This window comes from Lycorma delicatula, chromosome 6 (genome assembly GCF_047948215.1).
Source record: "Lycorma delicatula isolate Av1 chromosome 6, ASM4794821v1, whole genome shotgun sequence".
Classification (NCBI taxonomy): Eukaryota; Metazoa; Arthropoda; class Insecta; order Hemiptera; family Fulgoridae; genus Lycorma; species Lycorma delicatula.
This window is the reverse complement of record NC_134460.1, coordinates 40,316,614-40,330,658: the sequence shown is the minus strand read 5'-3', so window position 1 is coordinate 40,330,658 and position 14,045 is coordinate 40,316,614. Positions and strand designations below refer to the sequence as shown.

Sequence of the window (14,045 nt, the reverse complement as noted above, 5' to 3'; positions counted from 1 at the left end):
TCTGTTGTACCTCAGTTTCCTCTTCTACTTCTTCATATTCTCTTATCATCCTTTTTTTCTTATTTATCTGGTTTTCTCTGATACAGTTTCAGTAACTTCATCGTCATTCATAATCTCAATTTCTAATAGAATATTACTTCTCCATTTATTCACATCATTCATATTTAACACCCATAACACCTTTCCTGTTTAGATCTTTAAATCATTTAGAAAATTCACATTTCTAATTTTAACATTACTTTTATTTTATATTTAATCTGTAAGATTGCTACAATCTTCGGGTTGAAATTTTTTCAAACACATTCTACTTTTTGAAGTTGAAATTTCACCTCTTTTTACTGTTTATCATATATTTTAATTTCTTTTACAAAAGTTCACATCTAAAGATGCTGTGAAACATTGCATATGTTATGCAGCGTTGCGTCAAAATTTAAACTAACCAGAAATAAAGATGGTGTCTTGAGTAATGATAATGAAGTTTTAAACTGGATGTTTCTATTTTTGCATAATGCTATGTTTATCCAAAAAATTTAATATTGTTGTATATATGTTATGTATTCGAAGAGTTTTTAATAAGTTTTTCTTTTTGTTTTAATCTTTGTAGTTCTGTGTTTTTGATTCTGTTATCTGAGTAGGAAGCCTTTTACACTCCTTATCAGACTTTGTTAAATTTTATATAATTTTTATTTTATTTTTACTTTTATGCTTCTTTTAAATAAATTTATTGTATTTTTAGACTCGGACTGTGATATTAGTTGTAAGTATTTAATGATATTAGTTTTAAGTTTTATTTAATTTTTAAAAATTTTTGTTTTTAACTTAGTTTAATTTTTATTGTGTAGTTTTTATTAGCTTTAAGTTTTACTTCATTTTTGTTATTTTAGTTTTTAACCTAGTTTTAAATTTTGTGTTATAGTTTTTTTATTTTTTAGTCTTTATGGGCCCTTACATCCATATCAGACTTTGTTAAATTTTATTTACTTTTAGTTTTATTTTAGATTTTACCTGTGATATTAGTTGTAAGTTTTATTCATTTTTTAGACTAGTTCTAGTTTCTTCTTTTTTTTTTTTTTTTTTTTTTTTTTTTAATTTCCGAGCTATGATAACGTGTAGGCATTTTTCACCCTCCAAAAATAAAAAAATCAACAGTGGTGAACCTTAAACCTCTTTCTCCATTTCTCTGCCACAATTAACACTTAAAGGATTACAGATGGCATTAGCATACATTGAAAAATTTTGTGATTATGTAACTAAAAATGACCCTGATCCAAAACGAAGTACAAAAGTTGTAAATGGACTGTTAGGTGATATGAAATGCTCTAAGATGGTGCTAAATCGGTTATAACTATCAGTAAAGCAGAATAAACTGGACATATATATATATATATATGTGTGTGTGTGTGTGTGTGTGTGTGTATGTGTGTGTATATATTTGTATATATACACATGTAGTCATAATAGTAAGAATTGCACCCAGTTTAAACTAATAAAACTTTTAAATTATTATTGTACATTACTATTACATGTAACATATGTATGATTATAAAAAAATTCCCATTATAAAGGATAACTAAAGAATTGAAACGCAATTCATTTGTTGTTATAAACAGCATCATACATATGCATTGTGTCCATAAAATAATGGTGGTGTTTTAAACACTAATGAATAGAATAACTCTCCAATATTATTACTTGTACAGTAAATTTTAATATGTACTCTAGCTGCTCTGCAGACTTCAACGTTTTCTTGATGGCAATCTCTTGACATACATGATAGAGAACACCCACTGTGGTAGACAGAACAGCTTCAGTAATCCATTCTTTTAAATCATCCAAATGACTTCTATTTCCTGAGTGTCATGAAAAGGTACAGTCTGTAAAACTAATGTTATAATTTTGATCTAAAATTCAGTATTAAAGTGGTTAAGATAATCATTGAGTCTTAAGTGCATTAATAAATGAACTTATATAAACCTTCAAAAAAAATAAATATCAGACTACGGATTCAAAAAATTAAGCATTTTACTTGAGTACTGATTATTCAATTGTATTAGTTAAAATAAGTTGTAACTTTTCTCTATTCTGAACTTGTAACTTTTATTATGTTGTGTATGAAGTTCAGAAAATAACCAGACATCTTTAATTACACGCCAACGGAGATATTTAGTGACATTCAATTGACAGCATAGTGTTCCACTTAACCTCCTCTGTAACCACATGTTCTTTAGTTGTTGCTGTCTCGTTTAGTTTTCATGTTATTGTTATTTGAGTGCAACTTGTTTAAGTGTTAGTAGCGATTTTTGAAAGTAACGATACAATGTAAAATTTTGCTTGAAACTGGGGAAAACTTTCACAGAAACGTTTCAACTTTTGAAACAAGCTTACAGAGATGATCGTTAGCAATGTTACCAATGGTTCTCACAATTTAAAAGTGGTTGTCAATCGATTTAGGATGATCCTCAACTAGGAAGGCCTTTGACGTCAACTGATGACCCTCATGTTCAGAAAATCAACAATCTGGTGTGTGCAAATCGCTGATTGTCAGAGACTTACAGAAGAGGTCAGCATCTCTATTGGATCATGCCGTGACATTTTGACCAAAAAATTGGACATGCATTGAGTTTCAGCAAGGTTGCATCAAGTTGTAGACAAGGAAACATTCATGCGAAGGATCATAATGGTAGATGAAAGCTGGGTTTACAGCTATAACATTGAGACAAAAGTACAATCATCAAAAAATTACTCATTACAAAAATCGCTACTAACACTTAAACATATTGCACTCAAATAACAATAACATAAAAACTAATGAGATATCATCAATCCAAGAACATGTGGTTACAGACGAGGTTCTGTGGAACACAGTGCTGCCAACCACACATCACTAAATATCTATTGCCGCGTAATTAAAAATGTCAAGTTATTTTCTGAACAGACTTCATTATTAAGTAATAATATCCAGTAGAAGGTTACTTTTTTCTCTTGTTTATAATTTATTGATTAGTTAATATTTCTTTTTCTTTTCTAGATGTAGAACAAGAGAGAATTTATGTTTTGTTGGTAGTATGTGTATTAATCACTATAATCAATTGTCATGCGACTGTTTTGGTACTCGTTATGAAGGAGAGCTATGTGACATATATAGTAAGTATTCCATGAACTTGTTAACACTTTATTCGCTTATAATATTAGATCTTTATAGGCTATAAGCTGTTTGTTAGTAAGATATGAAACATATTGTATGTTACAGCTGCCACTATATTAACGTTGAGAGGTTCATCTTATGTTTCATACAGAGTATACGATTGGAAAGACAGGGTACATTCTAGTGTCAACAGGATAAGCCTTCATTTTAAGGTAATCTTACAATTATTTTAGTATATAATTTAATTTTTTGTCTACTAATAGTGTAAGATAAGGTTTTTGCTTGATGTGTTTAATGCTACACTGTTTTTATTTATGATTCCCCCAAACTAAAATTTCTTTGGTTGTTCTACTTTAGATCATTTTTTCATATATGTATATCAATTTTCGTGAGAAAATTTATTTTGATCGAAAATTTGTATTCATGTCAAGTGCAATTGATGCTCAGTTTATAAAACTGTATATTCAAGATTACTATGCAGTATTTTTATTTGTCGTATATATATTCTCCTGATTCTCAAATCTTTTAAAAAAATAATAAACAGTTACAGTTATTTGCAAATACAGTTATTGTATTTGTAACTATACGCCTATATAATGATCTTTTGTTTCTTGTTTAGCAAAAAATTGTGTACAATAAGTTTAGAAATAAGAATATGTAAGTATATAAGTTTAGAAATTGAATATTTTGTACATTTTAATTTTAGAGAAATTTAAAAAATTAAAATTAAGATGTAATAAAAGTGAATTTGAATTATTGTAATTGTGTAACATAAAAATCCATATTGCTTTGATTAGTGGATTTTAATTCATAAAACGTAATAACATAATTCATTGCGTAATAAAATACTAATTTTCAATAAATCATGTAATTTGATACATACTATTTTTTAATTATCACTTCACTGAATATTTGTAAGTAAGGAACTATATGAGATAAATCTCTATTACCTAAAAAAATTATAACTCAGAAAGGTGATTGCACTGGATGAGGTAAACGCCAGACCTTACATTAACCCTGCCAACCCTTCAAAAAATAGGTACTGTAAGTATTTTATCGTCAAATAATCCTGAAAGTCTAAGTCTCAATAATAATAATTTTTAACTTATGTATATACGTAATAACAACAGGCTTGTGGTCTCATATAATTACTAGATGATAAATTAATTTTGTCATGTGTGAAAAATGCCATGCTTCACTGTGATTCAAACCCAGAACTTCTGGATGATGACGATAATAAAAAAATCTCTGTTTTCCATAACATAACATAAAAATCATAAAATGTTTCTATTGAAAAATTAACCAGACCTTATAAAATAAAAAAGTAAATAAGATGTTTTGAAGTGAAAAAGTCAACCATGGTTTTTAAAATTAATATAGATTTAAAACTTGTAATGAACACATTAAACTAAGCTCACTTTCATTCATATCAGGTTAAATTTTAAAATCCTATATCAAATTATAACATACTGTAGAATTACACATACACACTGAAAGACAAAGAGGTTTCCAGAATATCTTACAAAATAATGACTAGTTTGTCATTTCTAATGAAATTGGATAGTTTACCGTCATCTATCCAAATTACACGATATGATATTCTTATTGAATAGGTTGTATGCTTTTAAACATTAAATCTATTTTACTTAATAATCCAGGGTAATTATATTTTGATTAAAATTAATTATATTGTACATATTGTTTCATTTCAGACTATGTTTAATGATTCGGTATTATTCTATGCTAGTGGTGAATCTCCTAATCATCATCATATAGCTGTGTCATTAGTGAACGGATCTGTTGTAGTTGATGTGGATTTAGGTGGAGGAAAAATTGTTTCAAAACTTGGTGAAAATGTTACCAGTAATGATTGGCATAATTTAACTATTTTACACAAGTATGATGAACTTTTTCTTTCTCTTGATGATGATGCAAAACTTTTAGATGTTATTGGTTCTCAGCATCATTTATATATCGATCCTGAAATTTATATTGGTGGAGGACCTGAATTATCTAAGAAGAAAGGTTAGTATTTTTTTCCTATGTCATTCCTATGTTTTATCAGTTCTTATCTATACATATTATTATTACCTTCACATGCAGTGAGATAATTGAAGATTGCCAATCTTCTGAGAATAAACAGTGTTCTTCAAATATTCTTAAATAAAAAAGTGGCAAAGACTTTTACCACTTTTTTTTATATAACGATATATTCTTTTATTGTACGACTTTTCCAGCTACTCTGGTCAATTCATGATTACCAAAATAAAATTAAAGCATCAAAATTTCCAAATTTTGATTTTAGGGGTTTCTTTACTCTAAATGGAAAATTTAGGAAAAATTTATAAAATTATCTCTAACAAAAAAAGATTAATTTAAAAAAGAATTATTTAAAAATATTGAAAAAATTAAGTATAACTTTTATGAAAGTAACAAAAAAAGTTGCTTTTCATTTTGGATCCATAATATAATACAGGGGCAAGGCTATTTTATTTTAATAGCCCTTTAAGATGAAGAAAATACAAAAAAAAATTTTAATAATGAAAATTAAGAGTTATTGCCAAAAAACAGAATATATGTTTTTTAGAGATAGGAATAAATTTTAAGAAATTTTTTTCTGAAAATATTCATGTATACCAAATTGGTTTGGCCAATCCTGAGATATAAGGCCAAAAGCAGTGCAACATACATATGCATCTTTTTTTTGGTCTAGATGAACTAGTTGGAGCCTAAAGAATAAAGATTTGCCAAAAACTTGATACTCTGTTTTTGGCATGGTTATACATCTGCTGACAAAGTAAAAATAAAAGGATGTAATATCTTGTGCTGACCACAAGTAATCCATCTATTTGAAATCAACTGTTTCACAGTGGTACAGACACAATTACTACATTGAGATGGAGTATCGTATTGCTTAAAAAAATTTGTCCATTTTCAAACATATTTAACTTGAATTTTTTTATACATGTTGTTTTCTGATATGGATTTCCTCCCTCTCTTCATTTTAAAAAACTGCTTATTTTTTTAAAGTTTTTACTCCTGATCAGCAGTCTTATTTGAAAGCATGCTGCTGCTACTACTACTGTTAGCCACGGTGAAATTTCCATTCAGCAATAATAACAGAGTTAGTTTCAAAGAACAATTACACCATGTGGTTTTTGTTCTGATGACTTCATGAGATTATGTTACTATCGTGTTGATAACTGATCATATAACTCAACCTGAAAGTTTACCACAGCTGATCTTTACAACTGATCATATACTGATGTTGTGTGTTGATCATGTTACTACTGTGTTTTGTACCTTTGTTAAACAAAAATCCTAAAATAATTAATCATTGTGATAAATAGTTAAGATTAAGAATGTTTTGTTAAGTAATTAGAAAAAGACATGTGTACTTTCCTATCTTTTGAACGTAATGATATTTAGTGAGCATATCATTCATCTGACACCTTGGCGATCACTGTAAATGTGAACATAAGATAAGTAAAAAAAGTAAAAAGCAGTAAGATGAGTCAATATTAAGGTAGTAATTATTTTATTTAATATCTGTAGAGTCAATAAAACAAAAAAAAAACATATATATATTATATATATATATATATATATATATATATATATCCAAACACTTCTTTGAGTTTTGTATCAATGGAGAAAAGTTTAATATTTTTAAACACATGTGATCCTATAATTTTCAGTGGAGAGTTTTACAAATACAGACTTTAACATTATGCACTTTTTTCAGACTTTCTGATCAGGTTACTTCCCTGCATCTAAGATGATTGCCTTGCATTCCCTTTCAAGGCTAAATTATTGATCTGATATAATTTTTTTTTTTTTTTTAATTATTGGGAAATTAAACTTTTGTTGTTGATATTGAATCTGTTTTTTGTTTTACAGGGTTACTTTCACACAATAATTTTGTTGGTTCTTTGAAGTATGTGTTCTACAATGATGTTTCAATACTTTATGAGCTAAAAAAGAGTAATCCAAAGGTACATTATATTGGAGTATTAGATCCAACATTTGATGAACAAGATGTTGATGTAATTCCATTTACATTCCCATTTCCTACAGCTCATTTCTCGTGGAATATTAATAACCCTGATTTTCTGACACTTTCTTTTGATTTTAAAAGTAGTCGTAACTTAGCAGTTCTGGCTACTTCTGAAGTAACTTTTCTAACAGGAATTGGATACTGGGAGGTATGTTACATTTTTATTATTCCCTTTTTTTAATTTTTTTTTTTTCATGTTAAATCAATTTTCAGGTAAATACTATGTGTTATTTAGAATAAGTATTCTTCGACATATATCATGAAAAAAGAATGAATTACTATAAACAAACAGTATATTTAGTTACAATCAGCTTTTATTTTTATAGCTTATTTAGTTACAAAATGAGGCAAGAAACCTCCTGAAATTCACACAATACAATTAAATATTTTCTGATCATGGTATGCCGCTTAATATATCATTTGTGCTATTTATTTAAATTATCAGGCTTTCTCAATGTAAAATGCTTTGGCATTTTGATGTAAATCATTTACTAAAAATATTTTATTAAGAATTTAATCATTTATGAATAATCTAAATCCACCATAGAACAGTTAATTCTGTATTGTTCTGGTTGTAAATGACTTTTCTAAAAAAATTTGTACTGCTTTTTCTCGCTTGGATTTACACACCACTGATTAACACATGCCTTAATACTTGACTGCTAAAGATGAAATCTGGCTTTAGAATTAGTTCATCTGCGTAAACATATAAAAATTGATGTAGTATTAAAAATTGATTGGCTGTTTTCTAAATTTATTCACATCAAATCACCTTATAAAAATGAAATGGGAAAATCTGCAACTGTTACTAGAAAAAAAATATCTTTCTTCAGTTTACGTCTTTGAAACAGTTTAGCATTACCAATTTTTAACATTAACAGTCTCCTTTTGAGCTGGGAGATATTCTAACATATTTTTTGAATGTCATCAAATTTTTAGTCCTTTAATGTCCAGGGTTCAAGAATTACAGCAGTTTGAAATACAAATACAATAAACTCTTGGATTCAGCATGTCACTGGTTATTAGAATTTTCTGGTTATTATATCATGTGGAATCCTTAATCAGCCTTACTATTATTACAGATAGTGTTATTTATTTATAATATTCAGTTAATTGTGTGTGTGTGTGTGTGTGTGTGTGTGTGTGTGTGTGTGTGTGTGTGTGTGTGTGTGTGTTTGTGTGTGTGTGTGTGTGTGTGTGTGTGTGTGGGTGTGTGTGTGTGTGTGTGTGTGTGTGTGTGTGTGTGTGTGTGTGTGTGTGGGTTTGGGCGGGCGGACGCGCGTGCGCGCATTAAATAATGTAAATAGATTAAAAGATTTTTTTCATTTTGTGAATTTCATTTAAAATGCCTGTTTATAAAAATATTCATCTTAATTTATTCAAGAAGCATAATCAAAAAAAATAAAATGATCTGTAGTAGTTTGGTTATGTACATATGAATATTTTAATCATTGAAAAACTGAAGTATTCACAGTTAACATTATTCATGAAAAAAATTTCTGCAACAAGACCTACTGTACAGTGGAAAAATTCGTGACAATATAGGTTAATATAATAACAATAATTGAGATATTCTTTTTAAATGACTCAGGAACAAAGATAACTTTTTATTTTTAAACCTAACTCCTGAATTTCTTGTATTACAAATTTTAAACTTTGATAGCACAATATATTCTCTTTTAGGTTATTAAAAAATAGATTAAAAAGTATCTTATAATGTAGTTCTATAACCATGAGAAACTTATTTTTCTTTTTAGTGCAAAAGAACAAAATCTGCTCCCTGAAAAAATTAGTTATATCTGTTTGTATGCCAGACTTGACATGGGTAGTATCCTAAAACTGTGAATCTAAAGTGCATTCGTTTTTTCACTAATAACTTTAAAATTTAATTTCTCTAAAACTAAGCACTTCTTGGATTTTACAATTCAGTAATATAGTGCATATTAATAATACAGAATGTTAATTTAATTCAGTGAATATTTTGTTTACCAATACTTTTACTATTGAATTTTCTTTTAAAAAAATGAATATTATTTTTTTTAAATTTGGGGTGTAAAGTTGACTTCATCTAAGTTTACCACTTGTTACCACTACTTGTTTTCATCTTATCCTCTGAAGCAGTACTAAATTGAAGTTTACTACTTCAACTTGTAAATATTTTATCATAGGATGAAGTTTATTTTAAAGATTTTTGAGCAATTTTAATTATTTACTCAATTAACTACAGGGTGATTCAAAGAAATGGGAAATTTAAAAAATTAAATAACGTTAATGAAAAAATTTTTTTAGAAAATGAATTTTATTTCATGTAATTGTACAAATGTTGCCATTTTAGGATACATACATTTTAGTTTATTTTTTTAAAGATGACATCTTGCAGATGACATCCTCTTCTACGTAAACACTTACGAAGTCTCTTCGTTAAATTGTTCATGGTTTGACTAACATCTCAACTGGAATTTCCGCAATTGCTTCTCGGATCTTTGCCTTCAGTTCTTCTGTTGTAGCAGGTCTACTGTGGAACACTTTGCTTTTAAGGTGACCCCAGAAAAAGTAATCGCAAGCTGAGAGATCAGGCGATCTGGGAGGCCATCTAATGTCACCATTTCGTGAAATGACACGTTGTCCAAACAATCGGCGTACAGCTGCCATCGATATTCGTACAGTACGTGACGTTGCTCCATCTTGTTGAAACCAGGCTGTGTTAAGAATTTCTGGAAATCTCTTTTGTTGTTCCACAACAAAGGTTTCAAGCATGGCTACGTAACGAGCCGACGTCACTGTAATCGCAAGACCGTTGTCATCCTCAAAAAAATAAGGCCTATAACACCATAAGATGACATAGCACACCACACGGTCACTTTCTGGCTGTGCAACGGTCGCTGGTGTAGCTGCGTAGGATTTTCTTGTGCCCGGTATCTGAAATTTTGCTTGTTAACAAATCCACTGAGGTGGAAATGCGCTTCGTCTGACATCCACAGTTCGTGAACAAACTCTTCGTTATCATTTATCTTCTGAAGCATTACATTACAGAATTGTGCTCGCACAACTGCATTGTTTGGTTTCAGTTCCTGGACGATCTGCAACTTGTATAGAAGGAATTGCAAGTCCATGACAACTAAATGGCAGGTTAGGTTAGAGAGGCTGGCGCCACTTATCAAGTGGTACCAATCGCCCACGGCTACCAACACAACTTTCAAAATTTCCCGTTTCTTTGAATCACTCTGTACATTTAAGTGTGATATTGGCTACAATGGAGTTTGTCAACTTCAGTATAAATATAAACTTAGTTAAAAAAAAAAGAAACAACAAACCTCTGAATGTGTAATGTGGGAACAAATTATTTAATAAACAGAATGATATTATATAGAAGAATTATGTAAATTTTAAAAATGGTTGTGCCTGATCTGATTTTTATCAAAAGTGGCAGTATAATGCTAATTGCTAAGGTTGATCTTACTGTTATGGCTGATCTGGAATGAGAGGATTAATATTTGCTATTCAGATTTTCATTTTTCTCCTGTTTATAGTACTGTGAAAAATGCAATAATGTGTACAGTTAATTAAATTGTGTGTGTGGGTGGGTGCGCACGCGCGCATGTATTTAATAATGTATATAGATTAAGAGATTTTTTCATTTTGTGAATTTCATTTAAAATGCCTGTTTATAAAAATATTCTTCATAAATATTCATCTTAATTTATTCAAGAAGCATAATCAAAAAAAAAAATAAAATGATTTATAGTAGTTAGGTTATGAACATAGGAATATTTTAACCATTGAAAAACTGAAGTATTCACAGTTAACATTATTCATGAAAAAAATTTCTGCAACAAGACCTACTGTACAGTGGAAAGATTTGTGACAATATAGGTTAATATAATAACAATAATTGAGATATTCTTTTTAAAATGACTCAGGAACAAAGATAAAATTTTATTTTTAAACCTAACTTCCAGAATTTCTTGTATTATAAGGTTGAAACTTTGATAACACAATATATTCTCTTTTAGGTTATTAAAAAATGGATTAAAAAGTATCTTATAATGTAGTTCTATAACCATGAGAAACTTATTTTTCTTTTTAGTGCAAAATATTTACTTTTCCTGGTTTAAGTCTTGTATGTTACATTTGTTTTAATAACTTTAATTTCCTTTTTGTTGCAAATATAAGACAGACCGATTAAGTAGTTTTGAGAAGTTATAAAAAAGTTATGAGGGTATATAGAAAAAAGATTTTTTCTTAACAGTACATACAATTTAATACTCATTAAGTTTTGAAAATAATATCCTCAAGAGGGCAGCCGTTAGCAGCAACTAGTTGGAGATGATCTCTGAAGCTTTGTACAGCTCATTCACACATATCACAGGGTATGGTGTTAACTTCTTTAATAATCCACTCTCTTAGCTGTGTTAGGGTGGGAAGGCGATGTTTAAACATCTTTTCCCAAGAAAGAATCGCAAATCCTCAAATCAGGTGCCCGCACATGTCACCCCACATCACCAGTAGACCAGACGTCACATAAGAGACCAAACATGTGGGAAACTTTTCTCTCAAAATATTGAATGAAATTTAGGCTGTGTAAGCTGTAGCTGCTCCTCTTGGAACTTTAAGTCCCCCAATCCTTCTTCTTCAACAATTTCTTCCATTCTTCGCTGCAGAAAATTTCACAACATTGAGACAACATTTGGAATTCACGGCCATGCCTTTCTTCTCAAAGAAGTACAGGCCTACCATGCCAAATTATGATACACCACACTACATCATTATGAGGAAACTAGCAATTTTCTGTGGGTAACTCTTGGGTTATTTTCAGCCCAGTAGTAGAAATTCTGCTTATTCATAACCCCATTGAGGTGAAAATGTACCTCGTCACAACTGAGGAAAGCTGTTTCAGGAGTGATCTGTGCAAGCATTTGCTCACACAGATACTGGAAGTTGGCATAGTCTGCTGGACTATGCCAACCGCAGACTACATTATTATTTTGAAGGGTTGAATATTCAAATTGATTTGCAGAATCCTCCTCAAACTGCGATCTGACATCCCCAAGGCAACAGCATGCTTCCAAGCAGAACATCTTGACAATTGCCTAATGTTTCCTCTAACTGTCTAACCCAGAACCAAAGTATGTTCGCATTAAGAACGGCATTGTTTTGAGGAACGTTGAATCATCACCAAAAAAGCTCTTTGCATCGTGATCACAAATAAGTTGTTTTTGAAATATGTGTGCGTGGCAAAGCCACAATGTGCTCCACTCCAAACCATGCTGACTATTGAAAATTGGGTCACTGATGGAACGGAGGGAGACCACATGCATCTGTCTACCTCCACCACCAACCGAGCATTCCTCCTAACCACTTAGTCATTTCTGCTGCACTCTGTTCTTTATATTGTAGTCTTTGGATCCATTTACTCAGGAATGTTTAGCCTGAGATTATGGCAAACTGTTATTTTAAATTATAATTGGATTTATAGCTTCTTGTGAGAAAGTATAATCTTGAAATAAATATTTTTACACATTAGTAATTTGCAGAAACAAACATGCAAATAATAAAAAAGGTGAAAAACATTTATTTAAAACTACTTTGTTAAAATAATATTGTTAAATAGTTATTAAAATTATCATATAAAATTAGTAGAAAAAATACTTAACTTTTTTCAGTTTGTTATCTGCAGGTGCATCTTGTTAATGAAGAAATTAGATTCGAGCTTATTATTGAGGGTTCAAAAAACTTTACCCATCTTACAACTGTAAAGTATGAGAATATAGGAACTTGGCATCATGTGAGTAAAATGAAAAAGAGTAATAATGTTGTTTGATCTCCCTCTTTTGTTTTTACCAGACTCTCTCATAGTTCGCATACTTTAAATATATTTTTGGCCATAGTTACTAACTATTTAGCATATATTTATCAATTTGCAGATGTACAATGTACAGGTGTTATCAAACTACAAATTAAGCAAGGAGATCACATTTCCATGAGAAATTGAAAGATTTGTTTAATTACATCACTCACTGGATGAGTGTTAACTTCAGAAACAGTAGTGTCACTATTAATTTTTTATGAGTGATATACAACAAATTAAAATAATAATTATACAGTGTTTTTCTACCAACAAGACTAATATAGACTTTATGTGGACCAAATTAATTAACAAAATAAATTTTTTTAAATTAATTTATTTTAGGATTAACAAAATTATTTATTGTATTCTAATTAAATGAATGTATTAAAACAAAATTACTACAGTTCTTTTTCTTAAAAGTAGATGAGTAATTTCTTTGAATTCAATTTATTTTAAATTTCTTTTGAAGAATTTATTTGTTGTCTTGTTATTTTTATATATTTATATGAAGTGTGATAAAACAATAATGGGAATTGTTAATTCCACCCACTTGGTATATTTGACTGACTTCATTTGTTTTCCATATAATGGCAGGACTGTTTGTAATGTACATCAGTGTTTACAACAATATGAAATGCTTAGTTAAAATTTGGCACCCAAGTAATTATGATATATTTTATTATGAGTGGCAATATATTTTGTATGAAAATTACAGAAAAACGGGTTTGAATTAAAAATGTAATGAATGGTGAAGATGTTAGAGAAGGCTTTAGGCAAATATGTTATGCCGACACCAAAGATTTGTGAGTAATATAAACAGTTTCAAGAAGCTATTGAAAGTGACAAAAGAGTTGGGACATTCCAACTTATTTACAACTTAAGAAAATATCGACAAATTAAAGATCATTGTGACCAGTAATAATTGAATCACTATTTGACAAGTTGTTGAAAAGGTGGGAATCTCTTATGACTGATATGAAATAATTTTTACTGAC

At 29.4% G+C, this 14,045-nt stretch overlaps 1 protein-coding gene across 5 annotated transcripts in view; it reads left to right on the top strand.

The window, feature by feature from the left end:
* axo (axotactin) overlaps window positions 1-14,045 on the top strand; it is a 235,087-nt gene that overhangs the window by 114,967 nt on the left and 106,075 nt on the right. For all 5 annotated transcript variants that reach the window (XR_012756891.1, XM_075369761.1, XM_075369760.1 and 2 more), the window contains 5 exons: window positions 3,029-3,144; window positions 3,251-3,357; window positions 4,858-5,170; window positions 7,046-7,350; window positions 12,880-12,987. Coding sequence is in view for 4 of the 5 variants with exons in the window: in XM_075369761.1 (XP_075225876.1) it covers window positions 3,029-3,144; window positions 3,251-3,357; window positions 4,858-5,170; window positions 7,046-7,350; window positions 12,880-12,987 (949 nt within the window). In the remaining variant the exon portion in view is untranslated. The remainder of the gene's footprint in view (window positions 1-3,028; window positions 3,145-3,250; window positions 3,358-4,857; window positions 5,171-7,045; window positions 7,351-12,879; window positions 12,988-14,045) is intronic.